The sequence below is a fragment of the Coregonus clupeaformis genome, unplaced genomic scaffold (genome assembly GCF_020615455.1).
Source record: "Coregonus clupeaformis isolate EN_2021a unplaced genomic scaffold, ASM2061545v1 scaf0620, whole genome shotgun sequence".
NCBI lineage: Eukaryota > Metazoa > Chordata > Actinopteri > Salmoniformes > Salmonidae > Coregonus > Coregonus clupeaformis.
Genome location: NW_025534075.1, coordinates 176,303 through 195,824, shown reverse-complemented (window position 1 = coordinate 195,824; position 19,522 = coordinate 176,303). Strand labels below are relative to the sequence as shown.

The 19,522-nt window shown below is 44.9% G+C and overlaps 1 protein-coding gene across 1 annotated transcript; it reads left to right on the top strand.

Moving 5' to 3' along the window:
• Positions 1-1,875: 1,875 nt before the first annotated feature.
• On the top strand, positions 1,876-12,028 carry LOC123485235 (zinc finger protein 2 homolog). The gene is made up of 3 exons (XM_045216147.1): positions 1,876-2,534; positions 4,660-6,330; positions 12,017-12,028. The coding sequence occupies exons 1-3, from the start codon at positions 2,430-2,432 to the stop codon at positions 12,026-12,028; spliced, it is 1,788 nt and encodes a 595-aa protein (XP_045072082.1). The 5' UTR covers positions 1,876-2,429.
• The last annotated feature ends 7,494 nt before the right edge of the window (positions 12,029-19,522 follow it).

Here is a 19,522-nt window from a genome sequence, read left to right as displayed (position 1 = left end):
AATTAGATTTCAGTCTTGGAGGTGCGTTTCCTGACTGATTCCACGTTTGCATAATGATATGTCTCCCATGAGACACTGTAGACGCGGAAGCCTACTTCACTTCTTCAAAATCCCCAGGATGAATCTAAGATAACTCAAGAAATCTGTAATTAATTTTGACATTTTTGCCGAGGATTTTACATCTAACTAAGGTGTTTGGTGCAGTATTTCTCAAGTTACAAAATGTGCGACGTGTTGTCTTATGTAAACAAAGTTGGAGCTGCTTGGCAGGTCTGTCTCACTGTCTATGCTATTGGATAGAGAGCAATCGCCGTAGCTATTCACCCCATATTAGTGGGCAAATAGACATCCTCAAATCAAAACCCAACCTTCAATTACCCGTTGTGATGCACGGATGTTCCAAACTCCGTTTTAGGCAAGACTGACTGACCAAAACTATCCTATTTACACTTTGTAGTCAATTTTGACATCAGAATAACTGCTTCTGACTAATATTGATAACACACAGGCTGTTTTCAAAGGGGTTAGTTGCTTTTTAAAGGCAGCCGGTTTTTAACATCTACCACATCTAGTGTCTGTTATAAAAAAGCCTAACTAATTATGGTATTGGGTATGCAATGAATTTTCTAAATCTGACATACTATAAAGCCTACTATTTAGAACACAAGTACGGGTATTCGGACAATTCCAGTATCTTAAGCGGAAGGCCGACCGGGGTACTGCAGGCTGGTAGTAGCAACTAAATTATCCTCCATTTATTTTGTGCGATTTTAAAATAATCTGTTCAAGAACATATAACGTTACATCTGATGTAATAGAAGCTTTCTATACTTGACATTCAGACATAAAGTGAAAATGTCTGCATGCACTTTACAACATTTCAACATGCATGTGATTTGCATATCCGATAATGTTTATTATATCTTGGTCACCACCACACAGTTGCACACACACACCATATAAGTATTTTTGTGCATAGGATGGACTTGTGGTTCTGAAAGGTAAGAACAAATATACAATGTTGTAAGCTATGCAATAGGAATATCTACACAGGAAATAATGGCATAGCATCTATACAGGGATATTCACATAACAGCATAAATACAGTATTTACAGCAATGTGTGTATAAATATCTCGCAGAGAGCGAGATAACTAATTACTTAAGACAGGTGAGATTTATGGCACTCTCTGGTGGAGCTCTGATCTGTGTCTGGTGCCACAGAGTCATACATTTTACTGCGCATGCGGGAGCGCCGAGGACAGTCTATGAAACTTGGCCATGGCTTAACAGTAGCGCGAACTATGAAAACGCAGCGGTAAAGTACGCATTCAGGCTATAGGAATTAACCATCTCTAAACAATAACATCTACTGCAAAACACATGCATTCAATGACATACAGGCACTTATAAACGACACGGAGTATCTGAAATGTATATAAGCTGTAGCAGTACTATACAGCTACAGATGTAACAATGTAATTAGGCCAAAGGAGGTTGGTGGCCTAATTACATTGTTACATCTGTAGCTGTATAGTGGCTTGTGGTAATGGCTGGAGCGGAATCAGTGGAATGGTATCAAATAAATCAAACATGGTTTCCATGTGTTTGATGCCATTCCATTTGCGCCATTGCAGACATTATGAGCCGTCCTCCCCTCAGCAGCCTTCACTAACTGTAAGTCGCTCTGGATAAGAGCGTCTGCTAAATGACTAAAATGTAAATGTAAATGTAATGACTCTGTTGTTCCTGTTTGAAACGACGGGCTTTGGTCTATCTTGGTTTAGTTATAAAAGCTTTGGCCACTCTGACCTGGAGTGGGAGGGGTCAGAGTCCCAATTTGCATTCGACCACTCTGATTGGTGGAAACCAATTCGTGATAGCTGAGACGAGAAATCACCCTAACCGGACTTTTGGGAAAGTCACATGCACAGGCATGGCTTTTACAATGGCCTTTTTATTTTCTTTCACTTCAATCAAATCTAACCAAAAGCTTCAATTGCTATCAGCAAAAGCAGACAAAACTGTTGTGTATAGAATATACTGCAGACTTCTTTGGTTTGCAGCCTCTGGTTTTACCCGCACTCCCTTCCGTTGGGATACAAAACACACACAGAAAATGGCGGAATTTGAGGACGAAGGACTGGCCAAAAAAATGCAGGAGAACTGAGACGAAGAGGAGCTCAAAGAAGATATTGATGACTCCTATGCCAAATAGGATGCAAGATGTTGCAAGTTCTGAAGAAACGCTAATTGAAGAGGTTAGAAGGTACACAAATGTGTACAACACCTAATTGAAAGACTATAAAGACTTCACCATGACCAACAACAGCTGGAAGGAGATATGATAGCCCAAACTCTGAGAGTAGAATAACACATTTGCAGGAAGAAATAGAGGACACTGAGAGAGACGTTAGACTGAGGAGGAAAATGAAGGGGAAGAGTGGGGATGCAGCATCAGGAATACAACCACAAATACTCACCACACTGTCTGGGTTCATAAAACACAATGAGACAGAGTCAAACTATCCAAAGGTAAAGACCACTTCTACTGTAAATAAACTTCTCTAGCCTAGATCACTACCCAGTGGACAAAACCTGGTTGAATATACTTCAATATTACTATTTTTATGACGTCTTATTCTGGTCTCAAACTGGTTGAAAATGAAGGTTTTACATATTTTTACTGACCAGAATCACGTATTTTTCTGACCACTATATGACCAGTTGGTCATCATTCTGACTGATCTGACCAGCTGGTAATAATTCTGACCACCTACTGGTCATAGTTAAGACCATCATAACCTAGTAATGACCACCTGACTACAGCTTATTACCTTCTGTAAAAAGTATTGCTGAGGATGAAGTTGGATATTGAAAACGTTAATTACATTTCTATTTGTTTCCAAGGGCACCAATTCAAGTTGAAATCTGCAACATATTCTTACATTTAAAATAGATCAAGCAATGGCAAAAACAAATCTGAGCACAGAAGGTGATCTGGAGCGTAGTGGTCTTCTTGAAGAGTGGTGTGATGGGTCAGATCTGCAGTGAAGAGAATCAGCGCATTACAACTTTATCATTTTGAGATTTTAAAAGAACTAGAGAAGGACATTCCTGAATAAACTTTGTAGACTCAGCTGGCTAACGGTATTTATTTTCATGCTACTAGTTGAACAAGTTTGTGGCAGTTATAGCTTAGAGATGTCTTTAAAAGAGCAACTTGCTCATATACATACTTTGCGTCCCCCTCCACCACGGAGGTCAGGGGCATATTTTAGGACATTCCAGAGGGATCGCAACACATTAGCCTCCTGAGTTTTCTGGCTTTTCATGACACTTACAATAAGCATAACAATTGAAGAAAATGACTACTTCATGAAGCTGGTTGAGAGAATGCCAAGAGTGTGCAAGAGGGTGGCTTCTTTGAAGAATCTCAAATATAAAATATATTTTGATTTGTTTAACACTGTTTTGGTTACTACATGATTCCATATGTGTTATTTCATAGTTCGGATGTCTTCACTATTATTCTACAATGTAGAAAATAGTAAAAATGAGTAGGTGTGTCCAAACTTTTGACTGGTACTGTACATGCTGGTAGCCTAGAACAAATGTTATGGAAGTGAATGTGCATTTCAATTGGTTGGACTTTAACTACGAAAAACACTGTGGTAAAAGCAGTAATAGCATCAGAGATTCTCTAAATTAGGGACCATCTCTGATAGCTATAGGTCTCAAACGGAATAGGCCAGAGCCCAGTGTGTTGACTGGGTACAGTATGCCACGAGACCCTAACCCGCTTTGGTGCACTCTGCCAACTGTGCTAAGCTGAATAATGCAAACGCTGCTGAAAAAGAACATTACTCCAATTGTAATAATTGTAATGGTTCTAGTGTCTCATATCCAATGGATGCATGGCCCACAAACACTATGCACTTGTTTATATAGATTGGTGTCTATTAATTGAGTAGCATTTAGATAACTGGTTAGTAGTTCAATCAGATTTCAACCAAAAACCAGATATAACCAGATATATTTTTAATGACATCAAAAATATTAAAATAAGTCTTAATCTTGTTGTGATCTGGTTATAAGACGTCCCGACCAGATTTCAACCAGATAAATACATCTTTATCACGTCGTATGTCCACTGGATAGCTTATGCTATAGTGATCTCTAGAACTAATGACAAACAAAAAAGTATCATGTTGAGTGGGGATGCAGCATCAGTAATACAACCAGAAATACTCACCACACTGTCCTGGCTAGTCTGGCATCATAAAACACAAGGAGACAGAGTCAGACTATCCACAGGTAAAGACTACTACTGTCAATGAACCTTCTCTAGCCTAGATCACTAGCCTATGCAATCAATATGCTATATCATGGTGATCTCTAGACCTAATGACAAACAAATCAACATTATCATGTTGATACTGTTAGGTATTTCAAAATATTAGAACTACCTACTATTGTAAAGATATGTAAACCTAGGTTATTTGTTTTGCCATTTATTGTATGCTATCTATTGTAATTCGGACTTTAACCATATCGAAAAGTAGGCTATATTATCTATTACAAAATTATTGTTGTTTTAGAGAACTAACGATACTAGTTAGGCCTACTAGTAATTCTGCTATTTTAAATGTATTTCCAGGCAGAGGAGATGGACATCCCAGAAGATCTGCAAGAAGACAACCTGATCGAGCAGGAACACTTCCCCAGTTCTAATAATGAGAAGCAAGATGGACATTTGGCAGTTAGGAGGAATGTAATATTAGAACGAACTAAATTCAACCAAAGACAACAAGAAGCAGGAGAGACAGCTGATGATTTTATCACTGCACTTCATTGTTTGTCAGAACATTGCAGTTATGGAGCTCTGCTTAGTGAGATGATAAGAGACAGACTAGTTGCAGGCTTACGTGACAGAAGACTGTCCGAGCAATTACAAATGGACCCAGAACTAACACTGGATAAAGCTGTCACACGCATTCGTCAAATTGAACTTGTGGAAAAGCAACAGGACCTGCTGGAGAATACTTTCAAAACTGCCAGCAGTGCGGCAAATGTAGACAGTGTGCGCACACAGCAGAGAACATTCAGAAAAGTTAGAGGGAGCAAAAGACAGCAGAGGAAAGTACAAGCTAGAGAACCAGGAAAGAGAACACCATCACATAGCAAAACAATGCAGGAGAAGGAAGAGGAGCCCCTAGATACTGATGACTCTGATGAGTGGATCGAGGGTTTCAATCCTGGAGGAGAGAAGCCACACTACTGCTCCGACTGCAGTAAGAGTTTTAGAAAAGTGAGGGATCTTATAAGACACCAGCGATTACATACCGGAGAGAAGCCTCAACGCTGCCCTGTTTGGGACAAAAGTTTTGCTCGATTAGATAAGCTTAAATTACACAACAAAATACATATGAAAGAGGAACATAATGTCACACATAACCATCAAACTGAACTGAATGTAGACAGTGTGCACACACAGCAGAGAACAGCCAGCAAAGGCAGGCAGAAGAGTAAAATTCGAACTAGAACACCAGGGGGAAAAATTGTCCAGTTACAGCCAGGCAAAGACCTGCCTTGCAAAAGTTCAGTTAGAAAGAATCAACACTCAGAAAAACTGCAACTACCCCAAAAAACGCAGGAGAATGAAAAGGATCCTGAAAATACTTCTGATGACTGGACCGAGAGTTTCAGTACTGTAGAGAAGCCATATGTCTGCTCCGACTGTGGTAAGAGCTTTAAACAAGAGAGTTGTCTTATAAGACATCAGCGAACACATACAGGAGAGAAGCCTTACAACTGCCCTGACTGTGAAAAAAGTTTTGCTCGATTAGATAATCTTAAATTGCACCAAAAAACACATATGAAGGAGGAACGTAATTTCCGCTGCTCTGACTGTGTGAAAAGCTTTGTCCGATTGAAGCAGCTTGAAAAACATCAGCTAACACACAAGAAAAGTTTAGAAAGACACAGGAGAACACATTTGAGCAAAAGACAAAAGTTTCTCTGCACAATATGCGGGAAGGAGTGTCGCAACATGAAAACACACATGCGAGTACACACTGGAGAGACACCGTATCACTGCACTGTGTGTGGGAAGAGTTTTCCATATACAAAATCGTACCAAAGACACATACTAACACATAATACTTCTGGAGAAAGAGCAACCTATCCTTGTTTGGAATGCGGAAAGACTTTCACTCGCAGAGATGGCATGGTGAGACACGTGAGGAGGGTTCATACTGGAGAGAGAAATCACCAGTGCAGATACTGTGAAAAACGATTCTTTCGAAAAACATACACTGAAGATACACATGCTAGTTCACTCTGGAGAGAAACCATACCAATGCTCTGTCTGCGGACAAGGCTTCTCCCAAGATGGAGACAGAAAACGCCACGAGAAGAGGCACTACTCTGGTGTCTCAGATTTCCTCGATCTATAATGCAGAAGTGGTGTTTGGCATTGCAGGAACCCACCCAATCATTGTGATATGGCAATCTAATAATCTGTTAACTACAATGTTGGTGGCCTGGAATTGCCACCACAGACTGTAGAAGAGACACACAGACTGTTGCTGATACAAGACTGAGTATTACTGTCTTTGGATAAATCGAACGTATGCATCATTGTATGCGTAGACACTTGACAGAAATGGTAACAAGGTGAATGTTGAACTTTTTTTGCACACATATCCAGATGATGCTGCATACCATTTAGCGCAATGACACTCAGTGTGTTCGAGGCGTCAGACCAACAGCGTCATCTTGTTTTGGTACAACAGAAGTACATTCATTTCCAATGGAATGTTGCATTTGCCTTGCAGAATTGCGTTGCAGTGCGTTCTGTGTGGCACATTCGGTGTATGCATCAAATTGCATGCGGAGACTTCACACAAATAGTAGCAGAAGGTGAATGTTGAACTTTTGCACACATATTCAGTACAGATGTTGGATGACATCATGAAAAAAGTTTAACTGTAGAATTTATTACGCAGCATTGATGCATTAACGCTTCGAACACACCGACTGCGTCATTGTGTTTTGGTACAGCAGAAGTACATTAATTTCCAACGGAACGCTGCGTTTGCCTTGCAGCATTGCGTTGCAGAGGCAGTTGCAGTGCATTCTGTGTGGTTCATCCGTTGGATTTATCTAACATATGCATCAAACTGTATGCGTAAACGGGTTGACAGAAATGGTAGCAGAAGGTGAATGTTGAACTTTTGTTGCACACATAGCTAGATGATGCTGCATACTATTTTGCGCAATGACGCAGTCGGTGGGTTCAAAGCGTAACGCTGTTGGTCTGATCGAGGTGTTGCGCCTTGATCACAACGATAGCGTCACTGCGCAAAATAGTACGCAGCATCATCTGGATATGTGTGCAACAAAAGTTCAACATTCACCTTCTGCTGCCATTTCTGTCAAGCCATCTACACATACAGTTTGACGCATACGTTCCAACGTATGCACCACACAGAACGCACTGCAACTGCCTCTGTAATGTTGCAAGGCAAACGCAGCGTTCTATTGGAAATTAATGTACTTCTGGTACGGGTATTCTGACACGGCCAGTATCTCAAGTTGAAGGCCAACAGGGGTACTGCAGGCTGGTGGTAGCAACTAAATTAGCAACATTTACATTTACATTTAGCAGACGCTCTTATCCAGAGCGACTTACATTATTATTATTTTTTCCATACCCCCTGTGGGAATCGAACCCACAACCCTGGCGTTGCAAACGCCATGCTCTATCAACTGAGCTACATCCCTGCCGGCCATTCCCTCCCCTACCCTGGACGACGCTGGGCCAATTGCGCGCCGCCCCATGGGTCTCCCGGTCACGGCCGGCTACGACAGAGCCTGGATTCGAACCAGGATCTCTAGTGGCACAGCTAGCACTGCGATGCAGTGCCTTAGACCACTGCGCCACTCAGGAGACATATGTGTGCGATTTTTTAATAATCGGTTCAAGCACATAAAGTTACATCTGGTGTAATAGAAGCAATTATTGGTACCATGATTATCCCCCCCCCCAAAAAAAAAAAAACATGAATATTGACCACAAAGATGAACATTTTCTCATTCACTATAATGGGGGGTGCTGCTTTCTGGAAACAGCATGCAGTATGGCAGGTTGGCCATGAACTTCATGGCTTCAGTGAGAGGGGGCAGTCCCAGTGGGCATACGGCGTGATAAAGACGTATTTTACTGGTTGAAATCTGGTTGGGATGTCTTTATAACCAGATCACAAACAGATTAAGACATCTTTTTCATGACGTCTATTTGATGTCATGAAAAATACGTCTTATTTTGGTTGATATCTGGTTTTTGGTTGAAATCTGATTGAATTACTGACCAGTTATCCAATCTATATAAAACATGGGCATAGTGTTTGTGGGCCATGCACCCATTCCATATAAGACACTAGAACCATTACAATTATAACAATTGGAGTAATGTTCTTTTTCAGCAGGGTTTGCATGATTCAACTTAGCACACTTGGCAAACAATGGTTGGCAGAGAGCACCAAAACGGGTTAGGGTCTCATGGCATACTGTACCCAGTCAACATGCTGGGCTTGGGCCTAATCCGAGACTGGAGGGACTCGACATGGACTCGGACTCAGGGGGGCTTCATGCGGTATGAGCTTTTCCCAAGTCCGGCAGAATTATATTACTCTGGACTCTCTAATGGTACCCTGGCCGAGTCCACTTCAGCTTACCTGGCCTGATTAACTTTTTCAGGAGTAGGGCCATTTGAGGTTTTTATTTGGCAGGTGATGAAATAACAATTTTTAAAAACAAATAAATGTGATATATTTCACCCTAAGTCATGGGAATTTGCTAGGTCATTAAAAAGTATTTTTTTCCCCCTATAGCTGTCAGAGATAGTCCCTCATTTAGAGAATCTCCGACGCTATACATGCTTTTGCGTTTACTACAGGCTATGGCAGTAGTTTTCGTAGTTGCAGTCCACCCAATTGAAAAGTGCACATTCACTTCCATAACATTTGTTCTAGGCTACCAGCATTAAAGATAAACATGCACAATAATACAGGGTACCCTTCCAAAAATGCACTGCCATTAAAATGCAGTAAAAATGCAATACAATTAAATAATGGTTGTTTAATTAATGATATCTGGTAGCTTGCTGTGTGTGTTGGCATCTAATGGTAATATTTTATGCGTTAGCTAATTGCACTGTTTATTGTGGTGCACCATTTTCTTCTGTTACACTTAATGCTGTTTTGAAGTTCTATTATTATTATTATTTTTTTTTTATTTAAATTTAACCTTTATTTAACCAGGTAAGCCAGTTGAGAACAAGTTCTCATTTACAACTGCGACCTGGCCAAGATAAAGCAAAGCAGTGCGATAAAAACATCAACACAGAGGGGGGGGAAAAAACAAAGTCAAAAAATACAACAGAATATATATATACAGTGTGTGCAAATGTAGCAAGTTATGGAGGTAAGGCAATAAATAGGCTATAGTGCAAAATAATTACAATTAGTATTAACACTGGAATGCTAGATGTGCAAGAGATTATGTGCAAATAGAGATACTGGGGTGCAAAAGAGCAAAATAAATAACAATATAGGGATGAGGTAGTTGGGTGGGCTAATTTCAGATGGGCTGTGTACAGGTGCAGTGATCGGTAAGGTGCTCTGACAACTGATGCTTAAAGTTAGTGAGGGAGATAAGAGTCTCCAGCTTCAGAGGTTTTTGCAATTCGTTCCAGTCATTGGCAGCAGAGAACTGGAAGGAATGGCGGCCAAAGGAGGTGTTGGCTTTGGGGATGACCAGTGAGATATACCTGCTGGAGCGCAGACTACGAGTGGATGCTGCTATGGTGACCAATGAGCTAAGATAAGGCGGGGATTTGCCTAGCAGTGATTTATAGATGGCCTGGAGCCAGTGGGTTTGACGACGAACATGTAGTGAGGACCAGCCAACAAGAGCGTACAGGTCACAGTGGTGGGTAGTGTATGGGGCTTTGGAGACAAAACGGATGGCACTGTGATAGACTACATCCATTTTGCTGCGTAGAGTGTTGGAGGCTATTTTGTAAATGACATCGCCGAAGTCAAGGATCGGTAGGATAGTCAGTTTTACGAGGGCATGTTTGGCAGCATGAGTGAAGGAGGCTTTGTTGCGAAATAGGAAGCCGATTCTAGATTTAACTTTGGATTGGAGATTCTTAATGTGAGTCTGGAAGGAGAGTTTACAGTCTAACCAGACACCTAGGTATTTGTAGTTGTCCACATACTCTAGGTCAGACCCGTCGAGAGTAGTGATTCTAGTCGGGTGGGCGGGTGCCAGCAGCGTTCGATTGAAGAGCATGCATTTAGTTTTACTAGTGTTTAAGAGCAGTTGGAGGCTACTGAAGGAGTGTTGTATGGCATTGAAGCTCGTTTGGAGGTTTGTTAACACAGTGTCCAATGAAGGGCCAGATGTATACAAAATGGTGTCCTCTGCGTAGAGGTGGATCTGAGAGTCACCAGCAGCAAGAGCGACATCATTGATATACACAGAGAAAAGAGTCGGCCCAAGAATTGAACCCTGTGGCACCCCCATAGAGACTGCCATAGGTTCAGACAACAGGCCCTCCGATTTGACACATTTAACTCTATCTGAGAAGTAGTTGGTGAACCAGGCGAGGCAGTCATTTGAGAAACCAAGGCTATTTAGTCTGCCAATATTATGGCTAAATTTGTTTTCAGAATTGAACAAATAACACGTAGGCCTATGTCTATTATTTTAATATAATACCACCAGGATTTACAAAACCCAATTTTTATAGCATTTCCATAAATAATTAGTTGCACCTGAATTTGACCCTGAAAATATTACTATTATATTTTCCCATAAAGCTTTTAAGAAATTAACATAATGCGTGCAGTAATTTCATTTTAATTTTAGTAGCTAAATAAGGAGGTATATCAGTTCAAGCTTGGATTGGAATCTGTGCGTCGCAAGCAGTAAGAGATCTATGCAAGCAAGGCAGCCTGCTGAAGTGCATCGGTCAACATTCCATACAGCAGTTGGGACAGAGCGCAAGTAGTCTACACAACAAAAGAGCTGGAAAACAAAGACAGTTTCTCAAAATGTACACAAAAAACATCGAAAAGATTTGACTGCTGTGGTAGTCCCTGTTCTCTTGCAATCTTGTTTTACCTTTGTAAGTAAAGCAGCGGTTTGTTGGGGAGAAGTACATCAAGGAAATATGTTCTAAACAGATATCAAAATGGATTGTGGTCATTGTAGTTAATTACCACGTTTCTGAGTTGAACTAGGTTAAATATTTGCTTAATAAAACCTACAACTCCCGTTAGCCCAACGTCCCACAGTTCTTGACTTGATTTCTGACTTGAATGATTTGATTTCTCTAGAGAAGCAGTGCGTTGGGCTCACACACACAAAAAAGCTAAATGCAATTCAAGTAATTGAAGCGACGTCCGTTAATTAGTTGTTTAATAATCGACTCCCCCGTTCTGTTGTGTCCTGCATGCCCACATATTGCCAATCGTTAATTTATTTTCTTATATTTTTATGCTTATAGTAAGTGTTATGAAAACTCAGGAGGTTGGTGTGTTGCGGGCCCTCTGGAATATCCTAAAATATGCCCCTACCTACAGTGGTGGAAAAGGACGCAAAGTATGAGCAAGTTGCTCTTTTTTGAAGACATCTCTAACGCTTCGAACACACCGACTGTGTTTTGCGTTTTGGTACAACAGAAGTACATTAATTTTAAATGGAACGCTGCGTTTTTTTTTTACAGCATTGCGTTCCAGAGGCAGTTGTAGGACGTTCTGTGTGGTGCAACGTTGGATTTATCGAACTGGTAGCAGAAGGTGAATGTTGAACTTTTGTTGCACACATATCTAGATGATGCTGCATACTATTTTGCGCAAAACACAGTTGGTGTGTTCAAAGCATGAAGGTGGCTGCAGGGTTTACATGTGTAGATCTACCCGCTTGCATGTTCGTGGGTGTAGTCGTTTGTGTAGTCAGTATATATCCACTAGCGGGCTTGGGGAGCCAGAGTAGTTTCCCAAGCAAGAGGGGCAGAAGCACTCTTTTTTTGCTTTAGCTAACGACCATATTTGAACTTCCGGATCCGGTGTTATATGCCTGTTTTTATACAACAGTTGGTTCTAATCCTGAATGCTGATTGGTTAAAATCGCATTCCAGCCAGTGTCTATTCCACAAAATGATTCTCTTCACTGCAGATCCTTGATGAGGATCTACAGTGGGGGAAAAAAGTATTTAGTCAGCCACCAATTGTGCAAGTTCTCCCACTTAAAAAGATGAGAGAGGCCTGTAATTTTCATCATAGGTACACGTCAACTATGACAGACAAATTGAGGAAAGAAAATCCAGAAAATCACATTGTAGGATTTTTAATGAATTTATTTGCAAATGATGGTGGAAAATAAGTATTTGGTCACCTACAAACAAGCAAGATTTCTGGCTCTCACAGACCTGTAACTTCTTCTTTAAGAGGCTCCTCTGTCCTCCACTCGTTACCTGTATTAATGGCACCTGTTTCAACTTGTTATCAGTATAAAATACACCTGTCCACAACCTCAAACAGTCACACTCCAAACTCCACTATGGCCAAGACCAAAGAGCTGTCAAAGGACACCAGAAACAAAATTGTAGACCTGCACCAGGCTGGGAAGACTGAATCTGCAATAGGTAAGCAGCTTGGTTTGAAGAAATCAACTGTGGGAGCAATTATTAGGAAATGGAAGACATACAAGACCACTGATAATCTCCCTCGATCTGGGTGTCACGAGTTACAAAGCCAGAACCCAGAAGCAGACCAGGACAAGGTAAGTTGAAACGAAGGTGAGTGTTTATTTACAAATTCAAGAGTGATGCTGAATAATCCAGGGAACAGAGCGGGCGGCGTTGATTAGTTGTTAGGGGTGCAGTGGTTGATCCAATCATGGCTCGGCAGCCGCCGACCACCAGGCAGAGGTTGGATGAAGGTTCCGGACGAGTGACTGCAGATGGAACAAAACGGAGGTAAGTAAACAACAAACCAACAAGGTGCAAAACAACAAAACTAACGCTAGAAGCTCTAAGACTGATACTCTGGTAAACCTACTGTTCATGGCTAACGATCCGGCAGGGAATGGAAGTTAGGCCAGAGCCTAAGAAGGGTGATGATCAGGACCAGGTGTGCAGATTGCTGATGGGATGCAGGTGCGGAAATCAAGAGAGCTCCCCGGAGCGTTCCAGAACCCTCGGGAAACTGGAGATCACGAGCAGAAAAACAAGTCCACAGACAGGACCCGACTCAGACTGCCGGGATCGTTACAGTACCCCCCCTCCGACGAACGCCACCGGGCGGACTCCCCGGAGCGCCAGGATGGAGGCGGTAGAAGTCACGGATGAGGTCAGCATCTAGGATCTGTCGCCGCGGAATCCAACTCCTCTCTTCAGGACCATACCCCTCCCAGTCCACGAGATACTGGAAACCCCGGCCCCGCCGTCTGGAATCCATGATGCGTCGCACCGTGTAGGCAGGACCACCTCCGATCATCCGAGGAGGAGGAGGAGGAGGAGGAGGCGGAGGAGGCAACAGAGGACTGAGGAAAACAGGCTTGAGGCAGGAGACATGAAAAGTGGGATGGACTCTGAGCGTCCTCGGGAGTTTGAGTCGAACTGCCACCGGATTGATCACCTTCTCCACCACAAACGGACCAATGAACTTCGGTAACAACTTCCTAGACTCAGTCCGTAAAGGAAGATCCCGTGTGGCCAACCAGACCCTATCTCCGATGGTATAGGTGGGAGCGGGGATCCGGCGACGATTCGCCTGGAGCTGATACCGGTCCGAAACTCTAAGGAGTGCCTTTCTGGCCCGATGCCAGGTCCGGTGGCAACGACGAATATGGGCCTGAACAGAAGGCACTGAGAGCTCCTTCTCCTGAGAAGGGAACAAGGGAGGTTGGTAGCCATACAGGCACTGGAAGGGAGACATCCCAGTGGCAGATGTAGGGAGAGTATTGTGGGCATACTCAACCCAAGGCAACTGAGAGACCCAGGAGGTGGGGTTGGAAGAGGCCAGGCAGCGTAGCGTGGATTCCATCTTCTGGTTGGCTCTCTCCGCCTGACCATTAGATTGGGGGTGAAAACCAGATGTGAGACTGACTGTAGCTCCAATGGCCAAACAGAAGGACTTCCAGACAGCAGAGGTAAACTGAGGGCCACGGTCGGAAACGATATCACTGGGCAAACCGTGGACCCTGAAAACCTCCCTAACCAGGATCTCGGACGTCTCCGAGGCAGAGGGAAGCTTGGCAATTGGCACAAAGTGGGCGAACTTGCTGAATCTGTCCACGATAGTCAGAACGACCGTGTTCCCCTCAGAAGCGGGCAACCCAGTGACAAAGTCCAGGGCCAGATGCGACCATGGTCGCCGGGGAATAGGAAGGGGGTGAAGTAGTCCAGAGCTGGGCCGATTGGTACTCTTATTCTGCGCACACACTGGACAGGCAGCAACATAACCCCGAGTATCCTCGGCCATGGCAGGCCACCAAAAACGTCTGCGAAGAAACGCCATCGTCCGAGCCACGCCAGGGTGACAAGCCATCTTGCTGGCGTGGGACCATTTGAGGACCGCAGGACGAACCGACTCAGGCACAAACAACCGACCGGGTGGACCGTTACCGGGACCGGGCTGCGTCCGAAGGGCCGCCATCACCTCCTCCTCAATCTTCCACCTAACAGCTCCCACGACGCAGTTCCGGGGGAGAATTGTCTCGGTCTTGGACCCACTCTCCTCCGTCTTGGAGAACATCCGAGACAAGGCGTCCGCCTTGCCGTTCTTAGATCCAGGTCGGAACGTCAGGGAAAAATTGAATCGTCCGAAAAACAACGACCACCTGGCCTGACGGGGAGTTGAGACGTCTAGCCGATTGCACGTAAGCAAGATTCTTGTGGTCAGTCCAGACAATAAACGGTTGCTCCGCCCCCTCCAACCAGTGGCGCCACTCCTCCAAGGCAAGTTTCACCGCGAGCAGCTCCCGGTTACCCACATCGTAATTCCTCTCCGCAGGCGAAAGGCGCCGAGAGTAGTAGGCGCAGGGATGGAGTTTACTGTCCGTGGAGCATCGCTGCGACAGGATGGCGCCAACTCCCACATCAGACGCGTCCACTTCAACGACGAACTGACGGGCCGTGTCCGGTTGAGAGAGAATCGGTGCGTTGGTGAATCGCCTCTTCAAATCCAGAAACGCTCGATCCGCCTCCGGATTCCACTTGAAGCTCCTGATACTGGAAGTCAAGGCAGTTAACGGAGCGGCCACACGGCTGTAATCCCGGATGAATCTGCGGTAGAAATTCGCAAACCCCAAAAATCTCTGGAGCTGCAATCTCGTACCGGGCTGGGCCCATTCCAGAACCGCTCTAACCTTCTCCTGGTCCATCCTAATCTCTCCCCTGGAGATGATGTACCCGAGAAAGGATGTCGTGTGGGCGTGAAACTCGCACTTCTCGGCCTTCACGAACAGGCGATTCTCCAACAATCGCTGCAGAACCTGCCGGACATGCTGGACGTGGTCGGAAGGTTCCTTCGAGAAGATCAGAATGTCATCCAGATAAACAAACACAAAGAGACCGATCATATCTCTCAGGACGTCGTTCACCATACTCTGGAATACCGCTGGAGCATTGGTCAGTCCAAACGGCATCACCTGATACTCGAAGTGACCCATCGGTGTATTGAAACCCGTCAACCACTCGTCTCCCTCTCTGATCCGGACCATGTGATACGCATTGCGTAGGTCTAGCTTGGTGAACACCGTAGCACCCTGTAAGGAGTCGAAGGCAGAACTCATCAAGGGCAGGGGATACTTGTTCTTGACCGTGATGTCATTCAACCCCCGATAATCAATACACGGTCGAAGAGAGCCATCCTTCTTACCCACAAAGAAGAATCCTGCCCCCCAGGGGTGATGACGAGGGACGAACGAGACCAGCAGCTAGGGACTCCTTGATGTAGGTCTCCAAAGCCTCACGTTCAGGGCGGGAGATGCTGTATAACCTTCCCTTGGGGTAGACCGCTCCAGGGAACAGGTTGATGGCACAATCATATGGTCGGTGGGGAGGGAGTGACAGAGCCTTCTGCTTACTGAACACTTCCCCCAAATCGTGATATGTCTCGGGAACCAGGGACAAATCTGGGGGTTTAGCCTCAATCACCTGACTGGGAACCGAATGGGGACAGGCAGTCTTGAGACAGTTAGCATGACAATCAAGGCTCCAACTCGTTACCTTGCCCGTCACCCAATCGAACGTGGGATTGTGTTCCTTCAGCCAGGGGTATCCAAGGACCAGAGGAACATGGGAAGACGGCAGAATGAAGAATGAAATCATCTCCGAATGATTCCCCGACAACAGCATCTTAACCGGTTCAGTCCTCATCGTGATACGTGCCAGACTACTGCCGTTCAGAGTGGTCGCTTCAATGGCTTCCGGCAATTGCTCCTTGGAAAGCCCCAGCTGTTCCACCAACTCGGCATCAAGAAAGCTTCCATCGGCACCTGAATCGATAAAAGCGTTAATCGCTAAGCTCTGATTCCTGTTCACAAGGGTAGCCGGGAAACGGGGTCTGACAGAGGTATTGAGAGGTCGAAACTGGCTCGCTAAAAGTCCTCCCAACTTTAGCGAGCCGCGCAGTTTGACGACCGCCGGGAACAGGTGGCGAGGTAATGTCCCGAACCACCACAGTAGAGGCAACAGTTAGTCCTACGTCTGAGTTGGCGTTCCTCCTTGGTTAACCCGTGCCGCCCTACTTGCATTGGTTCCGAATCGGGAGACAGGACCTCTCCACTAATCCTGTGTGGTGGACGATGATCGACGTATTCTGGTCCAATCCCGACCCGACTGGAACCTGAGAAGCTGATCGATTGGACGGACCCCATTGCTTCTCCCTCCTTCGCTCTCGGACTCGATTATCCACCCGAATAGACAAGGCTACCAAGCTGTCCAGGTCACTAGGCTCCGGATAGGAGATCAACTCATCCTTGAGCTGCTCCGACAGACCCTGGTAAAAGGCCGCTTGCAGAGACTCCTCATTCCACCCACTCTCCACAGCCAACGTCTTGAACTCGATCACGAAGTCGGCCACGCTGCGAGTTCCTTGGTGAAGCGAAAACAGGCGCCTAGCTGCGTCCCTCCCTCGGACGGAATGGTCGAAAAGCTTCCTCATCTCGGCCGTGAACCCCTGGTATGAAGCCATGCAGGGGTCTTGTCGTTCCCAAACGGCTGAAGCCCACTCCAGCGCTCGACCACGCAGCAACTCAATCACAAAGGCTATCCTAGCCTTGTCTGTGGCATAAGAGTAGGGCTGTAGATCGAACACTAACCCACACTGCATAAGGAAAGAACGGCATCTTCCCAGCTCCCCCTCATATTTATCCGGCGTCGGAACCTTGGGCTCACGGAAGGACACCGCTCCAGACGCGGCAGGCGAGATGGGTGAAACCGGTAGTGGATCCTCCACCGGAAACTTGCGCTGGTTCTGGACCTCCGTCAGACCGGTAGAAAGGTTCCGAACTGCCAACGCGATCTCCTGTAGCTCCGTGCTATGATGGCCCAACATCTTCTCCTGATGGGTAATGGCATGGCGAACAGAGTCCAGGTCCGCTGGGTTCATTACTGGCCGGATCGTTCTGTCACGAGTTACAAAGCCAGAACCCAGAAGCAGACCAGGACAAGGTAAGTTGAAACGAAGGTGAGTGTTTATTTACAAATTCAAGAGTGATGCTGAATAATCCAGGGAACAGAGCGGGCGGCGTTGATTAGTTGTTAGGGGTGCAGTGGTTGATCCAATCATGGCTCGGCAGCCGCCGACCACCAGGCAGAGGTTGGATGAAGGTTCCGGACGAGTGACTGCAGATGGAACAAAACGGAGGTAAGTAAACAACAAACCAACAAGGTGCAAAACAACAAAACTAACGCTAGAAGCTCTAAGACTGATACTCTGGTAAACCTACTGTTCATGGCTAACGATCCGGCAGGGAATGGAAGTTAGGCCAGAGCCTAAGAAGGGTGATGATCAGGACCAGGTGTGCAGATTGCTGATGGGATGCAGGTGCGGAAATCAAGAGAGCTCCCCGGAGCGTTCCAGAACCCTCGGGAAACTGGAGATCACGAGCAGAAAAACAAGTCCACAGACAGGACCCGACTCAGACTGCCGGGATCGTTACACTGGGGCTCCACGCAAGATCTCACCCCGTGGGGTCAAAATGATCACAAGAACGGTGAGCAAAAATCCCAGAACCACACGGGGGGACCTAGTGAATGACCTGCAGAGAGCTGGGACCAACGTAACAAAGCCTACCATCAGTAACACACTACGCCGCCAGGGACTCAAATCCTGCAGTGCCAGACGTGTCCCCCTGCTTAAGCCAGTACATGTCCAGGCCCATCTGAAGTTTGCTAGAGTGCATTTGGATGATCCAGAAGAGGATTGGGAGAATGTCATATGGTCAGATGAAACCAAAATATAACTTTTTGGTAAAAACTCAACTAGTCGTGTTTGGAGGACAAAGAATGCTGAGTTGCATCCAAAGAACACCATACCTACTGTGAAGCATCATGCTTTGGGGCTGTTTTTCTGCAAAGGGACCAGGACGACTGATCCGTGTAAAGGAAAGAATGAATGGGGCCATGTATCGTGAGATTTTGAGTGAAAACCTCCTTCCATCAGCAAGGGCATTGAAGATGAAACGTGGCTGGGTCTTTCAGCATGACAATGATCCCAAACACACCGCCCGGGCAACGAAGGAGTGGCTTCGTAAGAAGCATTTCAAGGTCCTGGAGTGGCCTAGCCAGTCTCCAGATCTCAACCCCATAGAAAATCTTTGGAGGGAGTTGAAAGTCCGTGTTGCCCAGCGACAGCCCCAAAACATCACTGCTCTAGAGGAGATCTGCATGGAGGAATGGGCCAAAATACCAGCAACAGTGTGTGAAAACCTTGTGAAGACTTACAGAAAACGTTTGACCTGTGTCATTGCCAACAAAGGGTATATAACAAAGTATTGAGAAACTTTTGTTATTGACCAAATACTTATTTTCCACCATAATTTGCAAATAAATTCATTAAAAATCCTACAATGTGATTTTCTGGATTTTTTTCCCTCATTTTGTCTGTCATAGTTGACGTGTACCTATGATGAAAATTACAGGCCTCTCTCATCTTTTTAAGTGGGAGAACGTGCACAATTGGTGGCTGACTAAATCATTTTTTCCCCACTGTACCTCATCACACCACTCTTATTAATCATTAATCAAATAAAACATTGGGCATTTATATACTGTGTCCCAGTCTTTTCTATGCATGTAATGGCTGTGGGTGAATTATGAAACAATTACTTTATGCAGATGTGCAAAAAATTGTGGTGTAGATTTGTTTTTGCCATTGCTTGATCTATTTCAAATGTAAGAATATGTTGCAGATTATGGTGACTATGGAAACAAATAG

Bases quoted from the DNA above. Each gene is read 5' to 3' on its own strand.
- LOC123485235 (XM_045216147.1), top strand. From the start codon at position 2,430: ATGAAGGGGAAGAGTGGGGATGCAGCATCAGGAATACAACCACAAATA. The intron at 2,535-4,659 runs GTAAAGACCACT...ATGTATTTCCAG, and splicing joins CAGAGTCAAACTATCCAAAG to GCAGAGGAGATGGACATCCC.